This window comes from Capricornis sumatraensis, chromosome 14, assembly GCF_032405125.1.
Source record: "Capricornis sumatraensis isolate serow.1 chromosome 14, serow.2, whole genome shotgun sequence".
Classification (NCBI taxonomy): domain Eukaryota; kingdom Metazoa; phylum Chordata; class Mammalia; order Artiodactyla; family Bovidae; genus Capricornis; species Capricornis sumatraensis.
This window is the reverse complement of record NC_091082.1, coordinates 61,913,552-61,939,972: the sequence shown is the minus strand read 5'-3', so window position 1 is coordinate 61,939,972 and position 26,421 is coordinate 61,913,552. Positions and strand designations below refer to the sequence as shown.

The window sequence follows — 26,421 nt, the reverse complement described above, 5'->3', positions numbered from 1 at the left end:
AAGATCTTTTTTGTAGTTCTTCTGTGTATTCTTGCCACCTCCTCTTAATATATTATGCTTCTGTTAGGTCCATACCATTTTTGTCCTTTACTGAGTCCATCTTTGCATGAAACATTTCCTTGGTATCTCTAATTTTCTTGAGGAGATCTCTAGTCTTCCCCATTCTATTGTTTTCCTCTATTACATTGCATTGATCACTGAGGAAGGCCTTTTTATATCTCCTTGCTATTCTTTGGAACTCTGTATTCAAATGGGTATATCTTTCCTTTTCTCCTTTGCTTTTCACTTCTCTTCTTTTCACAGCTATTTGTAAGGCCTCCTCAGACAGCTGTTTTGCTTTTTTGCATTTCTTTTTCTTGTGGATGGTCTTGATCCCTGTCTTCTGTACAATGTCATGAACCTCTGTCCCTAGTGCAATGTTAGTCACCAAAGACAAATACTGCGTACTCCCTCTTATACAGTGCGTGCTGTGCTCAGTCGCTTTAGTTGTGTCCAACTCTTTTTTGACCTCATAGACCTCCCCCAGGCTCCTCTGTCCATGGGATTCTCCAGGCAAGAATACTGGTATGGGTTGCCATACCCTCATCCAGGGGATCTTCCTGTCCCAGGGATGGAATCCACGTCTCTTATATCTCTTGCACTTCCAGGCAGAATTACCACTAGCGCCACCTGGGAAGATCTGAGGTACAGCAGTGTAGTCAAATTCATAGAAATAGAAAGTACAATGGTGGTTGCCAGGGGCTGAGCAAGGGAAGAATGGAGAGCTGTTGCTTAAAGGGGACAGAGTTTCAGTTTGTGATGATGAAAAAGTCCTGCAAGTGGATGGAGGTGGTGATTGCTCATCAATGGGAATGTAGTTAATGCCACTGAGCTGCACAGTTAAATGTAGTTAAAAATGGGACTTCCCTGGTGGTCCAATGGCTAAGACTGCAAACCCCCAGGGGACCTAGGTTTTGATCCCTAATTAGGGAAGCACCTAATCAAGTCGTTCAGTACTAAAGAACCTGCCTGCCAAAGCAGGAGAACCAAAAGATGAGGGTTCGATCCCTGGGTTCAGACGATCACCTGAAGAAGGAAATGGCAACCTGCTTCAGTATTCTTGCCTGGGAAATTCCATGGACAGAGGAGCTTGGCAGCCTACAGGCCATGGGGTCACAAAAGAGTTGGACATGACTTAGCGACTGAGTGCACGCACACACGCGCGCGCACACACACACACACACACACACATGGAACTAGATTCCACATGCTACAACTAAATAGATTACACATGCCAAGACTAAAAATCCTTTGTGCTGCAACTAATATGCACTGCAGCCAAATAAAATAAAAATAGTCAAAATGGTAAATTTTATTATTCATCTTTTATTACAATGAATTTCAAAAAACAATTAAAAATTGTGATATAATAGGGCTTTTCTGGTGGCTCAGATGGTAAAAAAAATGCAGGAGACCTGGGTTCAATCCCTGGATGGGGAAGATCCCCTGGATAAGTGAACAGCTACCCACTCTAATATTCATTTATTTTAAAACTTATTTATTTTTATTGAAGGATAACTGCTTTACAGAATTTTGTTGTTTTCTGTCAAACCTCAACATGAATCAGCCATAGATATACATATATCCCCTCCCTTTTGAACTTCCCTCCCATCTCCCTCCCCATCCCACCCCTCTAGGTTGAGACAGAGCCCCTATTTGAGTTTCCTTAGCCATACAGCAAATTCCCGTTGGCTATCTATTTTACATATGGTAATGTGAGTTTCCATGTCACTCTCTCCATGCATCTCACCCTCTCCTCCCCTCTCCCCATGTCCACAAGTCTATTCTCTATGTCTGTTTCTCCACTGCTGTCCTGGAAGTAAATTCTTCAGTACCATTTTTCTAGATTCCATATAGCATGCTTGGGGCTGGTGCATGGGGATGACCCAGAGGGATGTTGTGGGGAGGGAGGTGGGAGGGGGGTTCATGTTTGGGAACGCATGTACACTCGTGGTGGATTCATGTCAATGTATGGCAAAACCAATACAGTATTGTAAAGTAAAATAAAGTAAAAATAAAAATTAAAAAAAATAGATTCCATATATATATGTGTTAGAATATGATATTTATCTTTCTCTTTCTGACTTACTTCACTCTGTACAATAGATTCTAGATTCATCCACCTCATTAGAACTGACTCAAAGGCATTCCTTTTTACGGCTGAGTAATATTCCATTGTGTATATGTACTACAACTTCCTTATCCATTCATCTCTCAATGGACATCTTGGTTGATTCCATATTTTAGCTATTGTAAATAGTGTTGCAGTGAATAATGGGATACATGTGTCTTTTAAAATTTTGGTTTCCTCAGGGTATATGCCTAGGAGTGGGATTACTGGGTCATATGGTGATTTTATCCTAGTTTTTTAAGGAGTCTCCATACTGTCTTCCTTTGTGGCTCTGCTGCTAAAGAATCTGCCTGCAATGCGGGGGACCTGGTTTTGATCCCTGGATGGGGAAGATCCCCTGGAGAAGGGAAAAGCTACCCACTCCAGTATTCTGGCCTGGAGAATTTCATGGACTGTACAGTCCATGGATACAACTGGACACGACTGAGGTACCTTGACTTTCACTTCACTTTCATACCATCTTCCACAGTGGCTGTATCAATTTGCATTCCCACAAACAGTGCAAGAGCATTCCCTTTTCTCCACACCCTTTCCAGCATTTACTGTTTGTAGACTTTTTGATGATGGCCATTCTGACTGGCATCCAGTTCCATCACTTCATGGGAAATAGATGGGGAAACAGTGGAAACAGTGTCAGACTTTATTTTGGGGGGCTCCAAAAATCATTGCAGATGGTGATTGCAGCCATGAAATTAAGACGCTTACTTCTTGGAAGAAAGGTTATGAGCAACCTAGATAGTATATTCAAAAGCAGAGACCTTACTTTGCCGACTAAGGTCTGGCTAGTTAAGGCTATGGTTTTTCCAGTGGTCATGTATGGATGTGAGAGTTGGACTGTGAAGAAGGCTGAGAGCCAAAGAATTGATGCTTTTGAACTGTGGTGTTGGAGAAGATTCTTGAGAGTCCCTTGGACTGCAAGGAGATCCAACCAGTCCATTCTGAAGGAGATCAGCCCTGGGATTTCTTTGGAAGGAATGATGCTAAAGCTGAAACTCCAGTACTTTGGCCACCTCATGCGAAGAGTTGACTCATTGGAAAAGACTCTGATGCTGGGAGGGATTGGGGGCAGGAGAAGAAGGGGACAACAGAGGATGAGATGGCTGGATGGCATCACCGACTTGATGGACATGAGTTTGAGTGAATTCTGGGAGTTGGTGATGGACAGGGAGGCCTGGTGTGCTACGATTCATGGGGTCGCAGAGTCGGACGTGACTGAGTGACTGAACTGATCTGAACTGAATAATGAGCAATGTTAAACATCTTTTCAAGTGTTTGTTAGCCATCTGCATGTCCAAACAGAGAAATGTCTATTTAGGTCTTTTTCCCACTTTTTGATTTTTTTTTAAGCAGACCTATGGGTTTATTTATTGATTTATTTTTACTTTACAATATTGTATTGGTTTCGCCATACATTGACATGCATCTGCCATGGGTGTACATGTGTTCCCCATCCTGAACCCCCCTCCCACCTCCCTCCCCTTCACATCCCTCTGGGTCATCCCAGTGCAGCAACCCCGAGAACCCTGTATCATGCATTGAATCTGGACTGGCGATTCATTTCACATATGATAATATACATGTTTCAATGCCATTCTCCCAACTCATCCCACCCTCGTCCTCTCCCACAGAGTCCAAAAGACTGTTCTATACATCTGTGTCTGTTTTGCTGTCTTGCATATAGGGTCATCATTACCATCTTTCTAAATTCCATATATATGTCTTAGTATAGTGTATTGGTATTTTTCTTTTTGGCTTACTTCACTCTGTATAATAGGTTCCAGTTTCATCCACCTCATTAGAACTGATTCAAATGTATTCTTTTTAATGGCTGAGTAATACTCCATTGTGTATATGTACCACAGCTTTCTTATCCATTCGTCTGCTAACGGGCATCTAGGTTGCTTCCATGTCCTGGCTATTATTAACAGTGCTGTGATGAACATTGGGGTACATGTGTCTCTTTCAATTCTGGTTTCCTCAGTGTGTATGCCCAGCAGTGGGATTGTTGGGGCATATGGCAGTTCTATTTCCAGTTTGGGGGGTTGTTTTTCTGGTAGTGAGCTGTATGTGTATTTTGTGTATTTTGGAAATTAATCCTTTGTCAGTTGTTTCATTTGCTATTATTCTCTCCCATTCTGCATGTTGTCTTTTCACCTTGCTTATAGTTTTCTTTTTTGTGTGAAAGCTTTTAAGTTTAATCAGGTCCCACTTGTTTAGTTTGGTTTTAATTTCCATTCCTCTAGGAGGTGTTAATAGAGGATCTTGCTTTGAATTATGTCATTGAGTGTTCTGCCTATATTTTTCTCTAGGAGTTTTATAGTTCCTGATCTTACATTTAGGTCTTTAATCCATTTTGAGTTTATCTTTGTGTATGGTGTTAGAAAGTGTTCTAATTTCATTCTTCTGCATGTCGCTGTCTAGTTTTCCCAGTACCACTTGTTGAAGAGGCTGTCTTTGCCCCATTGTGTATTCTTGCCTTCTTTGCAAAAAAATAAGGTATCCATAGGTGCATGTGTTTATTTCTGGGTTTTTTATCCTTTTCCATTGGTCTATATTTCTGTTTTTATGCCAGTACCATACTGTCTTCATGACTGTAGCTTGGTAGTATAACCTGAAGTCAGGAAGGTTGATTCCTCCAGCTCCATTCTTTATTCTCAAGACTGCTTTGGCTATTCAGGGTCTTTTTTGTTTCCATATGAATTGTGAAATTTTTTGTTCTAATCCTGTGAAAAATATTATTGGTAATTTGCTAGGGATTGCACTGAATCTGTAAGATTGCATTTGGTAGTATAGTCATTTTCACAATATTGATTCTTCCTACCCAGGAACATGGAATATCTCTCCATTTATGCCATCTTTGATTTCTTTCATTAGTGTCATAATTTTCTGTGTGCAGTTCTTTTCTCTCCTTAGGTAAGTTTATTCCTAGATATTTAATTCTTTTAGTTGCAATGGTGAATGGGATTGATTCCTTAATTTCTCTTTCTGATGTTTCATTGTTACAATATAGAAATGCAAGTGATTTCTGTGTATTGGTTTTGTATCCTGCAACTTTGCTGAATTCACTGGTTAGCTATAGTAATTTTTTCATAATTTATTTAGGGTTTTTATGTACAGTATCATGTCACCTGCAAAGAGCTTTACTTCTTCTTCTCTGATCTGGATTCCTTTTATTTCTTTTGCTTCTCTGATTGCTGTAGCTAGGACTTCCAGAATTATATTGAATAATAGTGGTGAAAGTGGACATGCTCATCTTGTTCCTGATCTTAAGGGGAATGCTTTCAGTTTTTCACCATTGAGATTAATGTTTGCTATAGGCTTATCATATATGGCCTTTACTATGTCGAGGTAGGTTCCTTCTATGCCCATTTTTTGAAGAGTTTCCATCCTAAATGGGTGCTGAATTTTGTCAAAGCCTTTTTCTGGATTATTGAGATTATCATATGGTTTTTATCTTTCAGTTTGTTAATATGGTGTATCACATTGATTGATTTGCGTATGTTGAAGAATCCTTGCATCCCTGGAATAAACCCAACTTGATCATGGTGTATAAGCTTTTTGATGCATTGCTGAAGTCTGTTTGCTAAAATTTTGTTGAGTATTTTTGCATCTATGTTCATCACTGATATTGGCCTGTAGTTTTCTTTTTTTGTGTTATCTTTGTCTGGTTTTGGTATCAGGGTTATGGTGGCCTCCCAGAGTGAGTTTGGAAGTGTTCCTCCCTCTGCAATTTTATGAAAGTGTTTTAGAAGGATAGGCATTAGCTCTTCTCTAAATGCTTGATAGAATTCTCCTGTGAAGCCATCTGGTCCAGGGCTTCTGTGTTTTGAGAGATTTTTTATCACAGTTTCCATTTCAGTGCTTGTAATTGGGTTGTCCCTAATTTCTATTTCTTCCTGGTTCAGTCTTGCAAGATTGAACTTTTCTAAGAATCTGTCCATTTCCTCCAGGTTATCCATTTTATTGCCATATCAGTTCAGTTCAGTTCAGTTGAGACACTCAGTCGTGTCCGACTCTTTGCGACCCCATGAATCGCAGCACACCAGGCCTCCCTATCCATCACCATCTCCCAGACTTCACTCAGACTCACGTCCATCGAGTCAGTGATGCCATCCAGCCATCTCATCCTCGGTCGCCCCCTTCTCCTCCTGTCCCCAATCCCTCCCAGCATCAGAGTCTTTTCCAGTGAGTCAACTCTTCGCATGAGGTGGCCAAAGTACAGAAGCTTCAGCTTTAGCATCATTCCTTCCAAAGAAATCCCACGGCTGATCTCCTTCAGAATGGACTGGTTGGATCTCCTTGCAGTCCAAGGGACTCTCAAGAATCTTCTCCAACACTACAGTTCAAAAGCATCAATTCTTCGGCGCTCAGTCTTCTTCACAGTCCAACTCTCACATCCATACATGACCACTGGAAAAACCATAGCCTTGACTAGACGGACCTTAGTCAGCAAAGTAATGTCTCTGTTTTGAATATGCTATCTAGGTTGGTCATAACTTTTCTTCCAAGGAGTAAGCGTCTTTTAATTTCATGGCTTCAGTCACCATCTCTAGTGATTTTGGAGTCCAAAAAGATAAAGTCTGACACTGTTTCCACTGGTTCTCCATCTATTTCCCATGAAGTGATGGGACCGGATGCCATGATCTTCATTTTCTGAATGTTGAGCTTTAAGCCAACTTTTTCACTCTCCTCTTTCACTTTCATCAAGAGGCTTTTTCGTTCCTCTTCACTTTCTGCCAAAAGGGTGGTGTCATCTGCATATCTGAGGTTATTGATATTTCTCCCGGAAATCTTGATTCCAGCTTGTGTTTCTTCCAGTCCAGCGTTTCTCATGATGTACTCTGCATAGAAGTTAAATAAGCAGGGTGACAATATACAGCCTTGACGTACTCCTTTTCCTATTTGGAACCAGTCTGTTGTTCCATGTCCAGTTCTAATTGTTGCTTCCTGACCTGCATACAGATTTCTCAAGAGGCAGGTTAGGTGGTCTGGTATTCCCATCTCTTTCAGAATTTTCCACAGTTTATTGTGATCCACACAGTCAAAGGCTTTGGCATAGTCAATAAAGCAGAAATAGATGTTTTTCTGGAACTCTCTTGCTTTTTCCATGATGCAGCAGATGTTGGCAATTTGATCTCCGGGTCCTCTGCCTTTTCTAAAATGAGCTTGAACATCAGGAAGTTCACGGTTCATGTATTGCTGAAGCCTGGCTTGGAGAATTTTGAGCATTACTTTACTAGCATGTGAGATGAGTGCAATTGTGTGGTAGTTTGAGCATTTTTTGGCATTGCCTTTCTTTGGGATTGGAATGAAAACTGACCTTTTCCAGTCCTGTTGCCACTGCTGAGTTTTCCAAATTTGCTGGCATATTGAGTGCAGCATTTTCACAGCATCATCTTTCAGGATTTGAAATAGCTCAACTGGAATTCATCACCTCCACTAGCTTTGTTCGCAGGGATGCTTTCTAAGGCCCACTTGACTTCACATTCCAGGATGTCTGGCTCTAGATTAGTGATCACATCATCATGATTATCTGGGTCGTGAAGATCTTTTTTGTACAGTTCTTCCATGTATTCTTGCCACCTCTTCTTAATATCTTCTGCTTCTGTTAGGTCCATACCATTTCTGTCCTTTATCGAGCCCATCTTTGCATGAAATGTTCCCTTGGTATCTCTAATTTTCTTGAAGAGATCTCTAGTCTTTCCCATTCTGTTCTTTTCCTCTATTTCTTTGCATTGATCGCTGAAGAAGGCTTTCTTATCTCTTCTTGCTATTCTTTGGAACTCTGTATTCAGATGCTTATATCTTTCCTTTTCTCCTTTGCTTTTTGCTTCTCTTCTTTTCACAGCTATTTGTAAGGCCTTCCCAGACAGCCATTTTGCTTTTTTGCATTTCTTTTCCATGGGGATGGTCTTCATCCCTGTCTCTTGTACAATGTCACGAACCTCATTCCATAGTTCATCAGGCACTCTATCTATCAGATCTAGGCCCTTAAATTTATTTCTCACTTCCACTGTATAATCATAAGGGATTTGATTTAGGCCATACCTGAATGGTCTAGCGGTTTTCCCTATTTTCTTCAATTTGAGTCTGAATTTGGTAATAAGGAGTTCATGATCAGAGCCAAGGTCAGCTCCTGGTCTTGTTTTTGTTGACTGTATAGAGCTTCTCCCTCTTTGGCTGCAAAGAATATAATCAATCTGATTTTGGTGTTGACCATCTGGTGATGTCCATGTGTAGAGTCTTCTCTTGTGTTGTTGGAAGAGGGTGTTTGCTATGACCAGTGCATTTTCTTGGCAAAACTCTATTAGTCTTTGCCCTGCTTCATTCTGCATTCCAAGGCCAAATTTGCCTGTTACTCCAGGTGTTTCTTGGCTTCCTACTTTTGCATTCCAGTCCCCTATAATGAAAAGGACATCTTTTTTGGGTGTTTGTTCTAAAAGGTCTTGTAGGTCTTCATAAAACCGTTCAACTTCAGTGTCTTCAGCGTTACTGGTTGGGGCATAGACTTGGGTAAATGTGATATTGAATGGTTTGTCTTGGAAACAAACAGAGCTCATTCTGTCGTTTTTGAGATTGCATCCAAGTACTGCATTTCAGACTCTTTTGTTGACCATGATGGCTACTCCATTTCTTCTGAGGGATTCCTGCCCGCAGTAGTAGATATAATGGTCATCTGAGTTAAATTCACCCATTCCAGTCCATTTTAGTTCGCTGATTCCTAGAATGTCGACATTCACCCTTGCCGTCTCTTGTTTAACCACTTCCAATTTGCCTTGATTCATGGACCTAACATTCCAGGTTCCTATGCAATATTGCTCTTTACAGCGTCAGATCTTGCTTCTATCACCAGTCACATCCACAACTGGGTATTGTTTTTGCTTTGGCTCCATCCCTTCATTCTTTCTGGAGTGATTTCTCCACTGATCTCCAGTAGCATATTGGGCACCTACTGACCTGGGGAGTTCCTCTTTCGGTAATCTATCATTTTGCCCTTTCATACTGTTCATGGGGTTCTCAAGGCAAGAATACTGAAATTGCTTGCCATTTCCTTCTCCAGTGGACCACATTCTGTCAGACCTCTCCACCACGACCCACCTGTCTTGGGTTGCCCTGCAGGCATGGCTTGGTTTCATTGAGTTAGACAAGGCTGTGGTCCTAGTGTGATTAGATTGACTAGTTTTCTGTGAGTATGATTTCAGTGTGTCTGCCCTCTGATGCCCTCTTGCAACACCTACCATCTTACTTGGGTTTCTCTTACCTTGGGCGTGGGGTATCTCTTCACGGCTGCTCCAGCAAAGCACAGCTGCTGCTCCTTACCTTGGATGAGGGGTATCTCCTTTATAGTTGTTCATAATAGTCTCTTATAATCCTTTGTATTTCTGCACTGTCTGTTGTAACTTCTTTTTCATTTCTAATTTTGTTGATTTGATTCTTCTCCTTTTTTGCTTGATGAGTCTGGCTAAAAGTTTGTCAATTTTATTTATCTTCTCAAAGAACCAGCTTTTAGTTTTATTAATCTTTACTGTTGTTTCTTTCATTTCTTTTTCATGTATTTCTGCTCATATCTTTATGATTTCTTTTCTTCTACTAATTTTTTTTGTTCTTCTTTTTCCAGTTGTTTTAGGTGTAAAGTTAGGTTGTCTATTTGATGTTTTTCTTGTTTCTTGAGGTAGGATTGTTATTAGTATAAACTTCCCTCTTAGAACTGCTTTTGCTGCACCCCATAGATTTTGAGTTGTCATATTTTCATCATCATTTGTTTCTAGAAAAATTTTAATTTCCCTTTTGATTTCTTCAGTAACCTGTTGGTTATTTAGAAACGTATTGTTTAATCTCCATGTGTTTGTGTTTCTTATGGTTTTCTTCTGTAATTGATATTTAGTCTCATAGTGTTGTGGCTGGAGAAGATGCTTGATATGATTCCAGTTTTCTTAAATTTACTGAGGTTTGATTTGTGACCTGAGATGTGTTATATCCTGGAGAATGTTCCATGTGCACTTGAGAAGAAGGTGTATTCTGCATTTGGATGGAATGTCCTGACAATATCAATGAGATCCATCTCATCTAATGTATCATTTACGACTTGCATTTGCTCATTAATTTTCTGTATTGATGATCTGTCCATTGGTAACTGGGGTGTTAAAGTCTCCTACTATTAATGTGTTACTGTTAATTTCTCCTTTTATTTCTGTTAGTGTTTGCCTTATGTATTGAGGTGCTCCTATGTTGGGTGCATAGATATTTACAATTGTTATGTCCTCTTCTTGGATTGATCCCTTGATCATTATGTAGTGTCCCTGCTTATCTCTTGTAATCTTCTTTATTTTAAGGTCTGTTTTGTCTGATATGAGGATTGCTACTCAAGCTTTCTTTTGCTTCCCATTTGCTTGGAATATATTTTTCCATCCTCTCACTTTCACTCTATATATGTCTTTAGGTCTGAAGTGTGTTTCTTATAGACAGCATAAATATGGGTCTTATTTGGTTTTCGTTCAACCAGTCTGTGTCTTTTGGTTGAAACATTTAATCCATTTACATTTAAAGTAATTATTGATATATATGTTCCTATTCCCATTTTCTTAATTGTTTTAGGGTTGATTTTAAAGGTATTTTTCCTTCTCTTGTATTTCTTTACTATATAAATCCCTTTAATATTTGTTGTAAAGCTGGTTTGGTAGTACTGAATTCTCTTAACTTTTGCTTGTCTGAAAAGCTTTTTATTTCTCCATCAATTCTGAATGATACTCTTTCTGGGTACAGTAATCTTGGTGATAGATTTTTCCCTTTCAGTACTTTAAATATATCCTGCCATTCCCTTCTGGCCTGCAGAATTTCTGCTGAATGACCAGCTGTTAAACATATGGGGTTTCCCTTGTGTGTTACTTGTTGTTTTTCCTTTGCTGCTTTTAATATTCTTTCTTTGTGTTTAGTCCTTGTTAGTTTGATGAGTATGTGTCTTGGAGTGTTTGTCCTTGGGTTTATTCTGTATGGGACTCCTTGAGCCTCTTGGACTTGATTGACTATCTCCTTTTCCATGTTGGGGAAATTTTCAACTATAATCTCTTAAAAAATTGTCTCATACCCTTTCTTTTTCTCTTCTTATTCTGGGATCCCTATAGTTTGAATGTTGGTGTGTTTGATATTGTCCCAGAGGTCTCTGAGACTATCCTCAGTTATTTTCATTCTTTTTACTTTATTCTGCTCTTCAGAAGTTATTTCTACCATTTTATCTTTCAGCTCACCAATTCATTCTTCTGCTTCAGATATTCTGCTATTGATTCCTTCCAGATTAGTTTTAATTTCAGTAATTGTGTTGTTTGTCTCTGTATGTTTATTCTTTAATTCTTCTAGATTTTGTTAATTGATTCTTTCATTTTCTCCATTTTGTTTTTGAGGTTTTGGATCATCTTTACTATCATTGTTCTGAATTCTTTTTCAGATTGTTTACTTATTTCCTTTTCATTTATTTGGACTTCTGTGTTTCTAATTTGTTACTTCATTTGTTTAGTATTTCTCTGCATTTTCATTATTTTTTTTAACTTATTGTGTTTGAGTTCTCCTTTTCCCAGGCTTCAAGGTTGAATTCTATCTTTCTTTTGGTTTCTGCCCTCCTAAGATTGGTCCAGTGGTTTGTGTAAACTTCCTATAGGGTGAGATTTGTGCTGAGTTTTTGTTTCTTTGTTTGTTTTTCCTCTGATGGGCAAGGCTGAGTAAGATGGTAATCCTGTCTGCTGATGATTGGGTTTGGATTTTTGTTTTGTTTGTTGTTTAGATGAGGCATCCTGCACAGGGTGCTACTGGTGGTTGGAATTCAAAGGGCTCATGAGTGCCTCTTTGGTGTTACTTGCAGTCAGCTTCTGAGCCCACTGATCAACAGAAACTCTCTCTCTGGGCTTCTATTTCAACTGCAATGATGGGGCTCCAGAGGACTTGGGCCACCTCTTCTATGAGTCCAAGGAGAAGCTTGAGGGTGCCCAGTGTCTTTTGTAGACAAAAAACCAGTGCAGAGGCTGTTCTCACTCTACTGAGATGGGCCAATGCCATCCCAGGATGAGTTAGGTAAAGCCCTGGACACCATGGAAGGCATGGTGGCCCTGGCCACTCCAGTATTCTTGCCTGAAGAATTCCATGGAGAGAGGAGCCTGGTGGGCTACAGTCCATGGGGTTGCAAGGAGTTGGACACAACTGAGCTTCTAACACTTTCATTTTCAGGGGAAAGAAAGCATAGAGCTGGGAAGAGTGAGAAACAAAGAAGAAAAAGAAAGGGAAGAGTCAAGCAGGAAGGAGGAGGGGCAGGGAGTGAGAAGAGAGACAGGGAACAGGTGTAGACCGTGAGCAACCAGGTGACACCAAGCAGCTTTCCCAAGGGGTCTTGGACGGGAGTGCCAAGTCCCTGAATGCACTCCTTTTCAAGTACTGAAAGGGAGGGGGTACAATCAAAGTCCACATTGTACAGGATGCCTATTTACCCTTTCTCTGCCCAGCTTCCAGTGGTTGGGAACTGAGGGGATATAGCGGAAGTTTGAGAAGGGGCATCACAGAAACTGTCCTGAAAAAAACTTTTTTTTTTTTCAGTTCACAAAAGCCACTGAGAAAACCCCCCAGACCATTTACAGAAAAGAGTACGTCCCCTTCCCAGGCCACAGACCTGACCAGATCTCCAGGTGGTACAGCAAGAGGAGAGTTGAGGTAAGAGGGCTCAGGGCCCCACACTCTGCCTGGCCCCCTCCCAGTGCTCAGGAGACACTAAACAACAAGACTTTTTCTAGGCTCAATTCTCTCTTGGGACACAGGAGTGGTCTCATTAATACCCTCCCCAGCCAAGTGTGGTGCAGGGAGGCTGCTAATATCATTTACCCTTATTCACTGGGTGGGCAGATATCCACCTGATCTCAAGCAGGTGGCATTTCCCTCGCTGGATATCCCAGCACTTTTTCTGGGCCATTTCCCTCATCCTTCCATACCCTTCCAACAGGAGGTAGGCAACAGATGTGTGAAACAAACAAAGGTAGATGTTGAGTTAGGATGAGTGTAGTCAGGAATCACACAAGGCACTCCAAAAGTGAGTAGTGATGATGTTTGCATAGACAGTGTTTGTATAATATCACTGATGGCCAAGAATTCTGTTCTTTCATATGAAAAGTCAAGGGCCATTCAGTTTGCTCTCACTCGTTGAGTGCCTACTTGTGAGTGTGGTTGAGTTCCAGGCCTCCAGAGCAGGGAGCAGGGCACTGCAGCCTCAGAACCTGCCTCCCAGGTGTGAGACCACACATTTGAGACATTTATTAAATTAGGTGAGAGAGTGTTGGAAGCTCAGAAATCCTGGCCCTTACAGAAACAGGCGAGAAAGCCTCCTCCTATATCAACCCTTGTGGGTGCCACTCACTAGGCTCAGCCTGGGGAGAATAAGCCTGTAAGTGTTCACCCACTGGGTGCGCAAGTATGCCCTTTTTTCACTACAATCTGGGTGCTACCCCAAGTCCTTCTTCTGCCAGTCTGCTGCTTATAGAGGTGATGTCTGTCCCCTCACTTCTACCCCACATAACCCTATCGTTGTTGCTGTTGTTTAGTCACTAAGTTGTGTCCGACTCTTATGCAACCGCATGATCTGTAGCCTGCCAGGCTCCCACATAACCCTACCTCTGCTTAAATTCTGGGTGAGGAATGGATATTTACCAGGATGGAGCATTTTAGAACTGGAAGGGACCCAAGGGATTGTCCAGCTCAACACCCTCATTTTCAGATAAAATGTGCCCAAGGGTAGTGAGTGTCTCATCTAAAATCTGTAGCTTGTCGGTAAGGCACTGAGCAGGGGCTGGTCAGCAAATCAAATAGACAAGCAAGGAGGCTCCTCAGATCTTGTTTTATCATCTGCCAGAGCTGACTGTTCATCTACCTTGTACTGCAAGGAGATCAAATGAGGCAATTCTAAAGGAAGTCCACCCTGAATATTCACAGTAAGGACTGATGCTGGATCTCTAATACTTTGGCCACCTGATGAGAAGAGCCGACTCACTGGAAAAGACCCTGATGCTGGGAAAGATTGAAGGAAAAAGGAGAAGACAGTGGCAGAGGATGAGATGGCTGGATAGAATCACTTACTCAATGGACATGAGTTTGAGCAAACTCCAGGAGATAGTGAAGGACAGGGAAGCCTGGTGTGCTGCAGTGCATGGGGTAGCAAAGAGTTGGACACAACTTAGTGACTGAACAACAGCAATGACAACTTCTGCATCTGGAAATTCATGTTAGGATAAACAGTGTCAGATTTTCAGTTCTGTGTTAGCATGCCTGGCCCACTGGCATTCCTGGACCATACTGGTGCATGGGGCTGCCAACCACTAGCATTAGTTTGCACCGAAGACACAAATATAATTTTATTTTATTTTTGTAGTTCCTTTATTTATTTATTTACAGTGTTGTGTTGGTTTATGCCATACAACAACGTGAATCAGCCATAATCATACATATATCCCTTCCCTCTTGAGCCTCCCTCCCATCCCCTCATCCTACCTTTCCAGGTCATCACAGAGTGCCAGACTGGGCTCCCTGTGTTACATAGCAACTTCCCACCAGCTGTCTATTTTAAAACACATGATAGTGTATATATGTCAATGCTACTTCCTCTATTTGTCCCACCCTCTCCTTCCCTCACTGTGTCCACAAGTCCATTCTCCATATCTGTGTCTCCTTCATTCTCTGCAAATAGGCTCATTAATACAATTTTTCTAGATTTCATATATTTGTGTTAATGTTATATTTGCTTTCTGCTTTATTTTTAAAAATTTTTATCCATTTGTTAATTGAAGGATAGTTGCTTTACAGAATTTTGTTGTTTTCTGTCAAACCTCAACATGAATCAGCCATAGGTGTGCCTGCTGCTGCTGCTGCTAAGTCGCTTCAGTCGTGTCCAACTCTGTGTGACCCCATAGACGGCAGCCCACCAGGCTCCCCCGTCCCTGGGATTCTCCAGGCAAGAACACTGGAGTGGGTTGCCATTTCCTTCTCCAATGCATGAAAGTGAAAAGTGAAAGTGAAGTCGCTCAGTCATATCTGACTCTTAGCGACCCCACGGACTGCAGCCTACCAGGCTCCTCCGTCCATGGGATTTTTCCAGGCAAGAGTACTGGAGTGGGACCCTCCCTCCCATAAACATGTGTTAATATGCTATACATGTGTTATATATATTCCCATATGCTATATATGTGTTATATATGTGTTACATATGTGTGTATGTGTTATATATATTCTAGATTCTGTATATACATGTTAATATGCTATATTTGTTTTTCTCTTTCTGATTTTACTCCATAAAGTAGGCTCTAGTGTTATCCACCTCACTGGAACTGACTCAAATTCATTCTTCTTTATGGCAGTGTAACATTTCATTGTATATTTACCACATCTTCTTCATCCATCCATCTTTGATGGACAACTAGGCTGCTTCCATGTCTTGGCTATTGCAAATAGTGTTGCAATGAACATTGGTGGTACATGTGTCTTTTAGAATTGTGGTTTTCTCAGGGTTTATGCCCAGTAGTGGGATTGCTGGGTCATATGGTAGATTTATTCCTAGTTGCATTTTAATACAAAGAAGTCAAAATGAGAACACACAATCTGAGGCTCCCTGTCCCTAACCATCAATTTACATGAGGTATGTGGCCTAGATCTCAGTACACATCAGGGGCCCTTTTTTAAAGACCTTTGCTTCCCCATCACAAACCCTGCTGTAAGGGATAATCAATCACACATATATAATCTGGTGAAAATTAAGATATCTCCTCCAACACACACACAAAATAGAGCCAAGCAATGTGACATTCATTCCTAGGGACTCTGTTCAAATAGTCTGCTTGTGTGCCTGGACACAGCATCATTTTCACATGGCTACTTCAGTTCTATCAGCTCTTCTGGGTCCTTCATCCTGTGTTCCCCCACTGCCACAGCCTCCATTTCCATCTCCATCCCACTTAACTCTTCTCCCTTCAGCTCTTCAAAGTGACTATGAATCAATGGGATTTTTATTCCCTTCAGTCAGTCAGTCCAGTCGCTCAGTCATGTACAACTCTTTGTGACCCCATGGATGGCAGCATGCCAGCCCTCTCTGTCCATCACCAACTCCCAGAGTTTACTCAAACTCATGTCCATTGAGTCGGTAATGCCATCCAACCATCTCATCCTCTGTCATCCCCTTCTCCTCCCACCTTCAATCTTTACCAGCATCAGAGTCTTTTCCAATGAGTCAACTCTTTGCATCAGGTGGCCAAAGTATTGGAATTTCAGCTTCAGCATCAGGCCTTCCAATGAATATCCAGAACTGATTTCCTTTAGGATGGACTGGTTGGATCTCCTTGCAGTTCAAGGAACTCTCAAGAGTCTTCTCCAACACCACAGTTCAAAAGCATCAATTCTTCAGCACTCAGCTTTCTTTATAGTCCAACTCTCATATCCATACATGAGCACTGGAAAAACCAGAGCCTTGACTAGATGGACCATGGTTGGTAAAGTAATATCTATGCTTTTGAATATGCTGTCTAGGTTGGTCATAACTTTCCTTCCAAGGAGTAAGCGTCTTTTAATTTCATGGCTGCAGTCACCACCTGCAGTGATTTTGGAACCTAAAAAGTAAAGTCTGTCACTGTTTCAACTGTTTCTCCATCTATTTGCCATGGGGCCAGATGCCATGATCTTCGTTTTCTGAATGTTGAGCCTTGAGCCAACTTTTTCACTCTCCTCTTTCACTTTCATCAAGAGGATGTTTAGTTCTTCTTCACTTTCTGCCATAAAGGTGGCATCATCTGCATATCTGAGGTTATTGATATTTCTCCTGCCAGTCTTGATTGCAGCTTGTGCTTCTTCCAGCCCAGTGTTTCTCATGATATACTCTGCATATAAGTTAAATAAGCAGGGTGACAATATACAGCCTTGACGTATTTCTTTTGCTATTTGGAGCCAGTCTGTTTTTCCATGTCCAGTTCTTTGCAGCCAAAGATGGAGCAGCTCTATACAGTCAGCAAAAATAAGACTGGGAGCTGACTGTGACTCAAATCATGAACTTCTTATTGGCAAATTCAGACTTAAATTGAAGAAAGTAGGGAAAACCACTAAACCATTCAGGTATAACCTAAATTAAATCCCTTAGAATTATACAGTGGAAGTGAGAAATAGATTCAAGGGATTAGATCTGATAGACAGAGTGCCTGATGAATGATGGACAGAGGTTCGTGACATTGTACAGGAGACAGGGATCAAGACCATCCCCAAGAAAAAGAAATGCAAAAAGGCAAAATAGCTGTTTGAGGAGGCCTTACAAATACCCGTGAAAAGAAGAGAAGTGAAAAGCAAAGAAGAAAAGGAAAGATATACCCATTTGAATGCAGTGTTCCAAAGAATAACAAGGAGAGATAAGAAAGCCTTCCTCAGGGGTCAGTGCAAAGAAATAGAGGAAAACAATAGAGTGGGAAAGACTAGAGATCTCTTCAAGCAAGTTAGAAATACCAAGGGAATGTTTTATGCAAAGATGGGCTCAATAAAGGACAGAAATGGTATGGAGTTAACAGAAGTAGAAGATATTAAGAAGAGGTGGCAAGAATACACAGAAGAACTGTACAAAAAAGATCTTCATGACCTGATAATCAGCATGGTGTGATCACTCACCTAGAACCAGACATCCTGGAATGTGAAGTCAAGTGGGCCTTAGGAAGCATCACTACGAACAAAGCTAGTGGAGGTGATGGAATTCCAGTTGAGCTATTTCAAATCCTGAAAGATGATGCTGTGAAAGTGCTGCACTCAATATACCAGCACATTTGGAAAACTCAGCAGTGGCCACAGGACTGGAAAAGGTCAGTTTTCATTCCAATTCCAAAGAAAGGCAATGCCAAAGAATGCTCAAACTACCACACAGTTGCACTCATTTCACACACTAGTAAAGTAATGCTCAAAATTCTCCAAGCCAGGCTTCAACAGTACGTGAATTGTGAACTTCCAGATGTTCAAGCTGGTTTTAGAAAAGGCAGAGGAACCAGAGATCAAATTGCCAACATCTGCTGGATCATGGAAAAAGCAAGAGAGCTCCAGAAAAACATCTATTTCTGCTTTATTGACTATGCCAAAGCCTTTGACTGTGTGGATCACAACAAACTATGGAAAATTCTTCAAGAGATGGGATACCAGACCACCTGACCTGCCTCTTGAGAAATCTGTATGCAGGTCAGGAAGCAACAGTTAGAACTGGGCATGAAACTGCAGACTGGTTCCAAATCGAGAAAGGAGCACGTCAAGGATATATATTGTCACCTTGTTTATTTTATCCCCTTGGCAGATGTATTAATCATGTTTTAAAATTTTTTGTATTTAACGATACTTTGATATTTTAGGGATGTAGCTAATCCTGGCAAGGCTCTCCCTCCCAGGACTAATTCTTGGGATAATACACAACTTGCCTGCCTTTCAGATGCAAACTAACCAATTCACAGCCCATCCCTCCAACCACCTCCTTTATCTAAGGCTCACATGCCAGGCCAACATCCCCTCCTCCAGAGCCAGGCACTGACAACCAGAGACACCCTGGAATTATTAGAACTTTGCAATCCTACACCTCTCAAACTTGCCCACCCTGCCTTGCCCATACTTGACTAAAAAATATAGTCACAACCTGAAAGTAAATAGTTATTTTATTTGGTGCAAATGTTTAGGACTCTGAGCCCAGGAGACAGCATCTCAATAGCTCTGGGAAAACTGCTGCTCCAAGCAAGCAGGAGGCAAGTAAGGCTATATTCAAATTTGCAACAAAGGGAGCAGGCAGTCTGAGCATCAGAGATCAAGTATCAAGTTAAGGAATTTAGCATTCTGTGTATGGGAAGATGCAAGCCCCTTGGCTCACTGAATCCATTCCTTTCACATGCACCTCAGTTATCTGGGGCCAAGCCTATTTTCTTGTTTCCCTTGTTTCTTGCATTCCCCTGAACTCCTCTGGAATCACCATGGTGGGGAGAGGAGGTGGTGGTGGTGGCCATATCTGCTGGATCAGTTTTGAGAGCCCTTATTTACATTTGGAAGGCAGAAATCATCGATGGCTGTGTATCTCCTGTTAATTAATATGGCAGGAGATATTTTCATTTCACGGAAACCAGAACAAAGACTCTGGACCATGCTCTCTTCACTCCTTCTGTCTCCTGACTCACCCTGGTGCTTCCCATGGGGCCCTGTGAGATGTGACATACCCCTTCTCTTAGGAATTGTAAGTGATAATCTCTTCTTTCAAAGGCAGTTAGTTAGACTTCCCTGGTGGTACAATGGATAAGAATCCGCCTGCCAATGCAGGGAACACAGATTAGATTCTTGGAATGTGAGAAGTTCCACATGCCATCGGGCTCTTAAGCCTTTGTGTCACAACTCCTGAGCCCTCATGCTGTCACTATTGAGGCCAATGTGCTCTAGAGCCCATGTTCTGCAACAAAGGAAGCCACTGCAAAGAGAAGCCTGCGCACTGCAACAAAGAGTAGCCCTTTCTCGCTGCAGGGAGAGGAAGCCTATGCACAGCAATGAAGACCTAGAGCAATAAGAAACAGACAAAAAACAGGCAGTCCTCTGTCAGCTTACAGTTGTTATTGTTGCTCAGTTGCTAAAATATGTCCACCTCTTTGTGACCCCATAGACTGCAGCATGCCAGGCTTCCCTGTCCTTCACTATCTCCAGGAGTTTGCTTAGATTCACATCCATTGAGTCAGTGATGCTATCTAACCGTCTCAGCCTCTGACACCCTCTTCTCCTTTTGCCTTCAGTCTTTCCCCAAATCAGGGTCTTTTCCAATGAGTGGGCTCTTCGCATCAGGTGGCCAAAGTATTGGAGCTTCAGCTTCATCATCAGTCCTTCCAATGTGTATTCTGGGTTGATTTCCTTAAGGATTGACTGGTTTGATATCCTTGCTCTCAAGAGTCTTCTCCAGTACCACAATTCGAAAGCATCAGTTCTTCAGCACTCAGCCTTCTGTATGGTCCAAGTTTCACATCCATACATGACTACTGGAAAAACCACAGCTTTGACTATATGGACATTTGTCAGCAAAGTGATGTCTCTGCTTTCTAATATTCTGTCTAGCTTTCCTTCCAATGAGCAAGTATCTTTAAATTTCATGGCTGCTGTCATTATCCACAGTGATTTTGGAGCCCAAGAAAATAAAATCTGTCAATGCTTCCACTTTTCTTTCATCTATTTGCCTTGAAGTGATGGGACCAGATGTCATAATCTTCATTTTCTGAATGTTGATTTTTAAGCCAACTTTTTCTGACTGAAACAAAAATCTTGTCTATATGATCAAGAAGGCAGGACTGTGCCCCAAACCAAGAGAAACAGTAAGAAAATCCCTCCTGGCTTCTCTTTTTCCCCCACTGTGTTGCCTCTTCAGAAATTCCCTTGGTTGATGGGAACCCTTGGTTGATGGGAACTTGCTTTTCCTGACCTCGGAAATATACTCCAGACATCCAGATCTGGTGATGTGGATCTTAGGAACTCCAGCTTAATGTCTGTGCCCATCCCCCTTGACTTCCTCTGGCATTGTGATCTGACTGGTTTATGGAGCCACCATTTGAAATACTGGGTGCAGCCACTGTATTTAGGCCATAGCAGACTTGGACCTCCCCATCTGCTCCAGACAAGAGGAGGAGCCTGGGAATCCACGTTATACTCCCCTGTAAATCAGACCAGGCCCCTAGGATTCCCTTTTAGGACCAAGACCATTTTCTTAAGAAAAGCAGTGATTCAGGCAAATGTCCCAGTGTCAGGAGAACAAGGCTTTCTTCTCCTTGTAATTTCTCCCCACCGAAGAAATCACTCACTGAGTTTCCAGCTGAGGGAGACTTAAATCCTTTGCAGGACAAGGCAATTTATGGAGCATTCTCTGACTCTTCCCATAGTAACTGATGGAAATAGAAGGTACAGATGTCAGGCTCACCGTATAGCATCCTTCACTTGCCTTGGAAATAGACACTTGGATGGATGAGACTCAAGACAAATCAAAGGGGGCAATTTCAGATCACAGGGGTGTGCAATGAGATAACACAGGCTCTTCCTGTTCAGCTGGGTGTCTTGACTTTTATTTCAATGTGTCCCCTTAGTCATTTTCAGGGTGAGTTGACTTAGCTGGGGGCCCCTCATACAGAGACCTGACTGCTGCCAAACTGGGGTGTGTCTTTGAAGGTGAGCTGTGTCGGGGTAGGGCAGACAAATGTGTCTCCCACTGGTGCTCCCTAGGCCTCAGGCAGACACATCTCTATAGTGGGGACCCTCTCCATCAGCACCACAGACTGCATAGCGGGCAGCTTCTGCCTCCAGCCACAGCCAGATGGATGCATTGCTCCGACTGGTAACACGTGCACTGTGTCTTTCCAGGGGCTCCCATACAAACACCTGATCACCCACCACCAGGAGCCCTCACAGCGCTATCTGATCAGCACCTACGACGACCATTACAACCGGCATAACTATCACCCAGGCTTGCCGGAGCTCCGCACATGGAACAGACATAAGCTGCTGTGGCTCCCAGAGAAAGCCGACTTCCCTCTACTCGGTATTTTTATCTTTCAGGATCATCCCCTTTACTGGGCTCTAAGGGGTTCATAAGCACATAGGGCTGAGGTGTGCCCACCTTAGTGGGAGGACCCAAGCAGGTGACCCTGACTCCAGCAAAACATTAGAATGAGAAGGGAAGGGAAGAGTCCTATTTACCCCCCAGGTCACCCACCCTCTCCCTGTGGTGCTGGATGACATTGCACTGTGATGAAGCCCCCACCTGCAGCAGCATGTTTATCTGGAGCACAGGTGATAGAGAGCAGCATCGCGGCACACTCAGATTCATCATCTACTTCATCAACTCCGACTGAGTATTGCCCAGATGCCTGCCCTATTGAAGCACCTGGGGACACAGCAGTGACAAATAGGGAGGAATTCCTGCCCTCAGGGAATTTATACCCCAGTGAAGAGACATAGAAGATTTTATCGAGGGGGACACATGTACACATGGCTGATTCTTGTGAGTGTATGGCAAAAACCACTACAATATTGTAAAGTAATTAGCCTCCAATTAAAATAAATTAATTTTAAAAAGATGATATTATCGATGAATAAGACAACCTAAGATCTAGTAAACACTGTCATACTGGACTAGGATATGTGGTACATAGAAAAGAAAACCAGCGTGTAATGGGGAGAAAGTGAGGCAGGTATGTTGATTCTCATTTGGGTGGGATGACATGGGACAGTCTTTGTGGAGGAGATCTGAGTTGAGAAGGAGGGAGCTATGCAGGAACTGGGAGGAAGAGTGTTCCCGGGGAGGGAGGACATAGCAAGCGAGAAAGATTCACATCAGGGGTAGAGGAGGTCCAGGTAGCAGCTCACCAGAGTGTGGCTGTGTCCTTCCTGCAGAAATAAGACCGCTCAGATTTGCCGGGAGAGTAACTTGATCTAACATCCATTGCAAGCTTCTACCACACTTTGCTCTTATCTTTCTGCAGTTCTACCCTTGGACATGAAGGGATATTGGGTAGAGGGCGAGCTGCTTGTTACAGTGCATTTCTCTGTAAGAGTTTCTCCTGCAGATCACTCTCCCAAGCGCATACTCTTCCCAACTGGGCTGGGTCAGTGAGTACCCAGAAGGTGATGGGGTCATGCTCAGTCAAGTCATCGAGCTGAATTGTCCAAGGTCTCCGGCAATGTCTGGTCCCTCCTGAGTAACCGGAGGCAAGCCACACACTGGGGTTGCTTCAGGGGTTGGCAGGACCAGCACTTCCTTGTAAACCTCTGACCTGAGTTCGATCCTTGGGTTGGGATGATCCCTGGGAGAAGGAAATGGCAACTCCCTATAGTATTCTTGCCTGGGAAATTCTGTGAACAGAGGAGCCTGGTGGGCTACAGTCCATGGGGTTGCAAAGAGTTGGGCATGAATGAGAACACACCTACTACTACTCTCTCTCCCCTCGGGTGCACTGACAATCCAGGTGCCTGGTCCAGCAGCCTGGGGAACCTCCAGAGTCCAGCCATTCATTCTCCTGTCCCGAGGATGCTGGCCTCCTCCTCTAAGCCTTGTTCACCCGGATTCTGGTTTGTCTTGCAGGTCCCCCTACAAACTACGGACTCTACGAACAGTTGAAGCAGAAATGGCTCCCACCACCAGAGGTCACCCTCAGAGAGAGCATTTACACTTCCTCCTACCCCAGACCACCAGCAGGTGCCATGTCCCAGAGGAAGCATGCGATTCCGGTGCCTCCCCCTCGCCTGCAGCCTGTCCCACACTTCTGAGATCTGTCACCCCATCACAGCACAGGTGGGGCCACCTGGAGACCCACCTGGAGACCACCTGCCAGACACCAGGCAGCTGCAGATACACCCAGAGTTTTAAATCAGGCTCACCCGAGGGGACTTTGAAATCATGATCTGTGTTTTATGGTTCCAGTCCTTCCTCTAAACCTACAGGTTCCTTTCTTTTTCATCTCACAAATAAATCCTTTGACACAAGGTATCACATGTGTGCAGAAGAAAAACTTGTATGTCAGGAGAAATGGAAGGACCCCTGCTGCTGTTGCTGCTAAGTCACTTCAGTCGTGTCCGACTCTGTGCAGCCCCATAAATGGCAGCCCAAAAGGCTCCCCCGTCCCTGGGATTCTCTAGGCAAGAACACTGGAGTGGGTTGCCATTTCCTTCTCCAAGTTCCCTCATTTCACACAAGGGAAAACTGAGGCCTGGAGAAGTAACATGATACCAAATTCTCACAACTTGCTACTTTCCCTCCAGGAGTAAAGATTGTTGAATGAAAGACTGATGGGAGAATAGAGGAAGGTTGTGGTGAAGACACAAGGGACAGCTGAGCTGGAGCCAGGTGGCCTCCTCATACCCCCTCCACCTTCCATTCATCCCACAAACCTCCCCTAAACCATGGTCAAGCCAGCCTCTGGCCTCAGAGCCTTCAATACAGCAGGAAAGGGATGTTACACAAATACTGATGTGAAAGGGTGATATCGGGGGGTAGGCTCACAGAGGTGGGGAATCAGGGGGCCAGTGGGGTCCTAAGGGAGCTCCCTGAGATGTGCTGAAGTAAAGGGGTCCATGACAGCAGTCCTGGGGGCCATGAGGACATGACCTGGTCAGGGAGGGCTTCCCTGCATAGGAGACATTTAGGCTGAGACTAGAAGGCTGAGAGGGACCGACCAGGTGCAGGGACAGGTAGAGAGGGCAGCCAGGGTGGCTCCTCAGGCTGCAGGATGGCTTGTGTGAGGCTCCAAGTTGGGAAGGAGCGTCGCAGGTTAGGTAAAGGCCCAGAAAGTCCTTATTGCTGCTGAAACAAATACCATGACTCAGTGTCTTAAAGAAACACAGATTTAGTCCCTTCAGTTTAGTTCAGTTCAGGCGCTCAGTAATGTCCAACTCTTTGTGACCCCATGGACTTCAGCATGCCAGGCTTCCCTGTCCATCACCAACTCCTAAAGCTTACTCAAACTCATGTCCATTGAGTTGGTGATGCCATCCAACCATCTCATCCTCTGTTGTCCCCTTCTCCTCCTGCCTTCAATCTTTCCCAGCATCAGGGTATTTTTCAAACAGTCAGTTCTTCCCATCAGGTGGCCAAAGTAATGGAGTTTCAGCTTCAGCATCAGTCCTTCCAGTGAATAATCAGGACTGATTTCCTTTAGGATTGACTGGTTTGATCTCCTTACTATCCAAGAGACTCTCAAGAGTCCACTCCAATACCACAGCTCAAAAGCATCCATTCTTTGGTGCTCAGCTTTCTTTATGGTCCAATTCTCACATCCATACATGACTACTGGAAAAAAACAGAGCTTTAACTACAGCTCTAAAAATGAAAAGTCCACAGGAGACTCTGGGGGGCTCTAGGGGTGAGTTATTTCCTTGCCTTTTCCAGCTTCCGGGGGCACCTGCATTCTTTGACTCCTGGCCTCTTCCTCCACATCCAGAGACTGCGGCGTAGCATCTTCATTCCTGTCTGTCTCCCTCACTAAGGACCCTGTGAATGCATCAGGCCCACTGGAGAATCAGCGTCATCCCCACATCTCAAAATCCTTCATCACAGCTGCCAAGTTCCTCTTGAATATAAACAATTTTATTCACATAGTCCAGGAATGAGGATGTGGTCATTCTAAGGGTGGGGATTTTTTCATCTGCAGCCTGGACACCAGGCAGGAGTTCTCTGGGCTCAGTACATGTTGCATCCCTTAGACCTCAATCATGTAGCTAGTCCTTTCCAGGCATTTGAGAAGGTGGAGGGACAATGGTTGGGGATGGAGGTGGGACTGAGTGGATTCCAGAGTCTATGGCTGCCCAATGTGGTCAGTGTTCCATGACTTTACACACACGCGTGCACACTCTGAAAAATGGCTGTGACCAGAAGTACCCGAGCTGGATCACTGAGCATTCAAAAGTCAGACTAAAACAGTGCTATCAGATTAACAATTAGGCTCACCCACCTATAGCAGTGGTCTATTTGGCGGAGGATTTCCTGACCTTCTCTGACGGAGTGTAAAGAAGGGAGGAATTGAGCCAGAGAAGATCTTTTTCCTACATCCTTGCTTTACATGGACTCTCAAAAAAAAGAAGCCTCAGCATCTCTGGCAGATGTGGAGGTTGGAGGAGCTACTTCCTAAAATTCCATTGTTGGTCCCGCCCTCTGATTTTCTGGATCAACAGGTCTGCAGAGGGGAAAGAATCACTTTTAGAACAAGTTCTCAAGCGATACTGATGCTGCTGGTTGGGGGACCAGACATTGGGAACTACTGTAGAAGGTGGAACTACTCCATTTTTATTTCATCTGGGCAGTTTCTGGAATAACAGATTCTTCAGCGAAAACAAGGAAAACATCTGAACCTCATGCTCTTTCATGTTTCCTCCTATAAGACAGGAGCCTATGACTCCAGCATTTTATTAGAAAGCTCAAAAGGCACATCACACCGTTGGGCACTGGGACAGCACAGTGCAGTATTCAAGAGCACTGACGAACAGAACTTCCATTTCCACCACTTGCAGGCTGTGTGCCTTGGAGGAAGTCACTACCCTTCTCTGAATCTATCTCTGCTGTACTGAATGGGTGCCATAGGATCTCTAACCCAGATAAAACCACTGAGCCCAGAGCTTGGTGCAGAATAAACCCTCCATAAACGTCAGGGCTATTGTTTGACGCTGGAAGACCACAGGCCTTTGCAACAACCAAGGCCACAGCGACAACCAGAATCTGAGGCAGA

General features: G+C 43.2%; 1 protein-coding gene across 1 annotated transcript in view; it reads left to right on the top strand.

Moving 5' to 3' along the window:
- CFAP107 (cilia and flagella associated protein 107) overlaps positions 1–23,470 on the top strand; it is a 30,588-nt gene extending 7,118 nt beyond the window's left edge. The window contains exons 2-4 of the mRNA XM_068986641.1: positions 12,749–12,862; positions 21,566–21,743; positions 23,286–23,470. Coding sequence (XP_068842742.1) covers positions 12,749–12,862; positions 21,566–21,743; positions 23,286–23,470 — 477 coding nt within the window. The remainder of the gene's footprint in view (positions 1–12,748; positions 12,863–21,565; positions 21,744–23,285) is intronic.
- Positions 23,471–26,421: the final 2,951 nt, after the last annotated feature.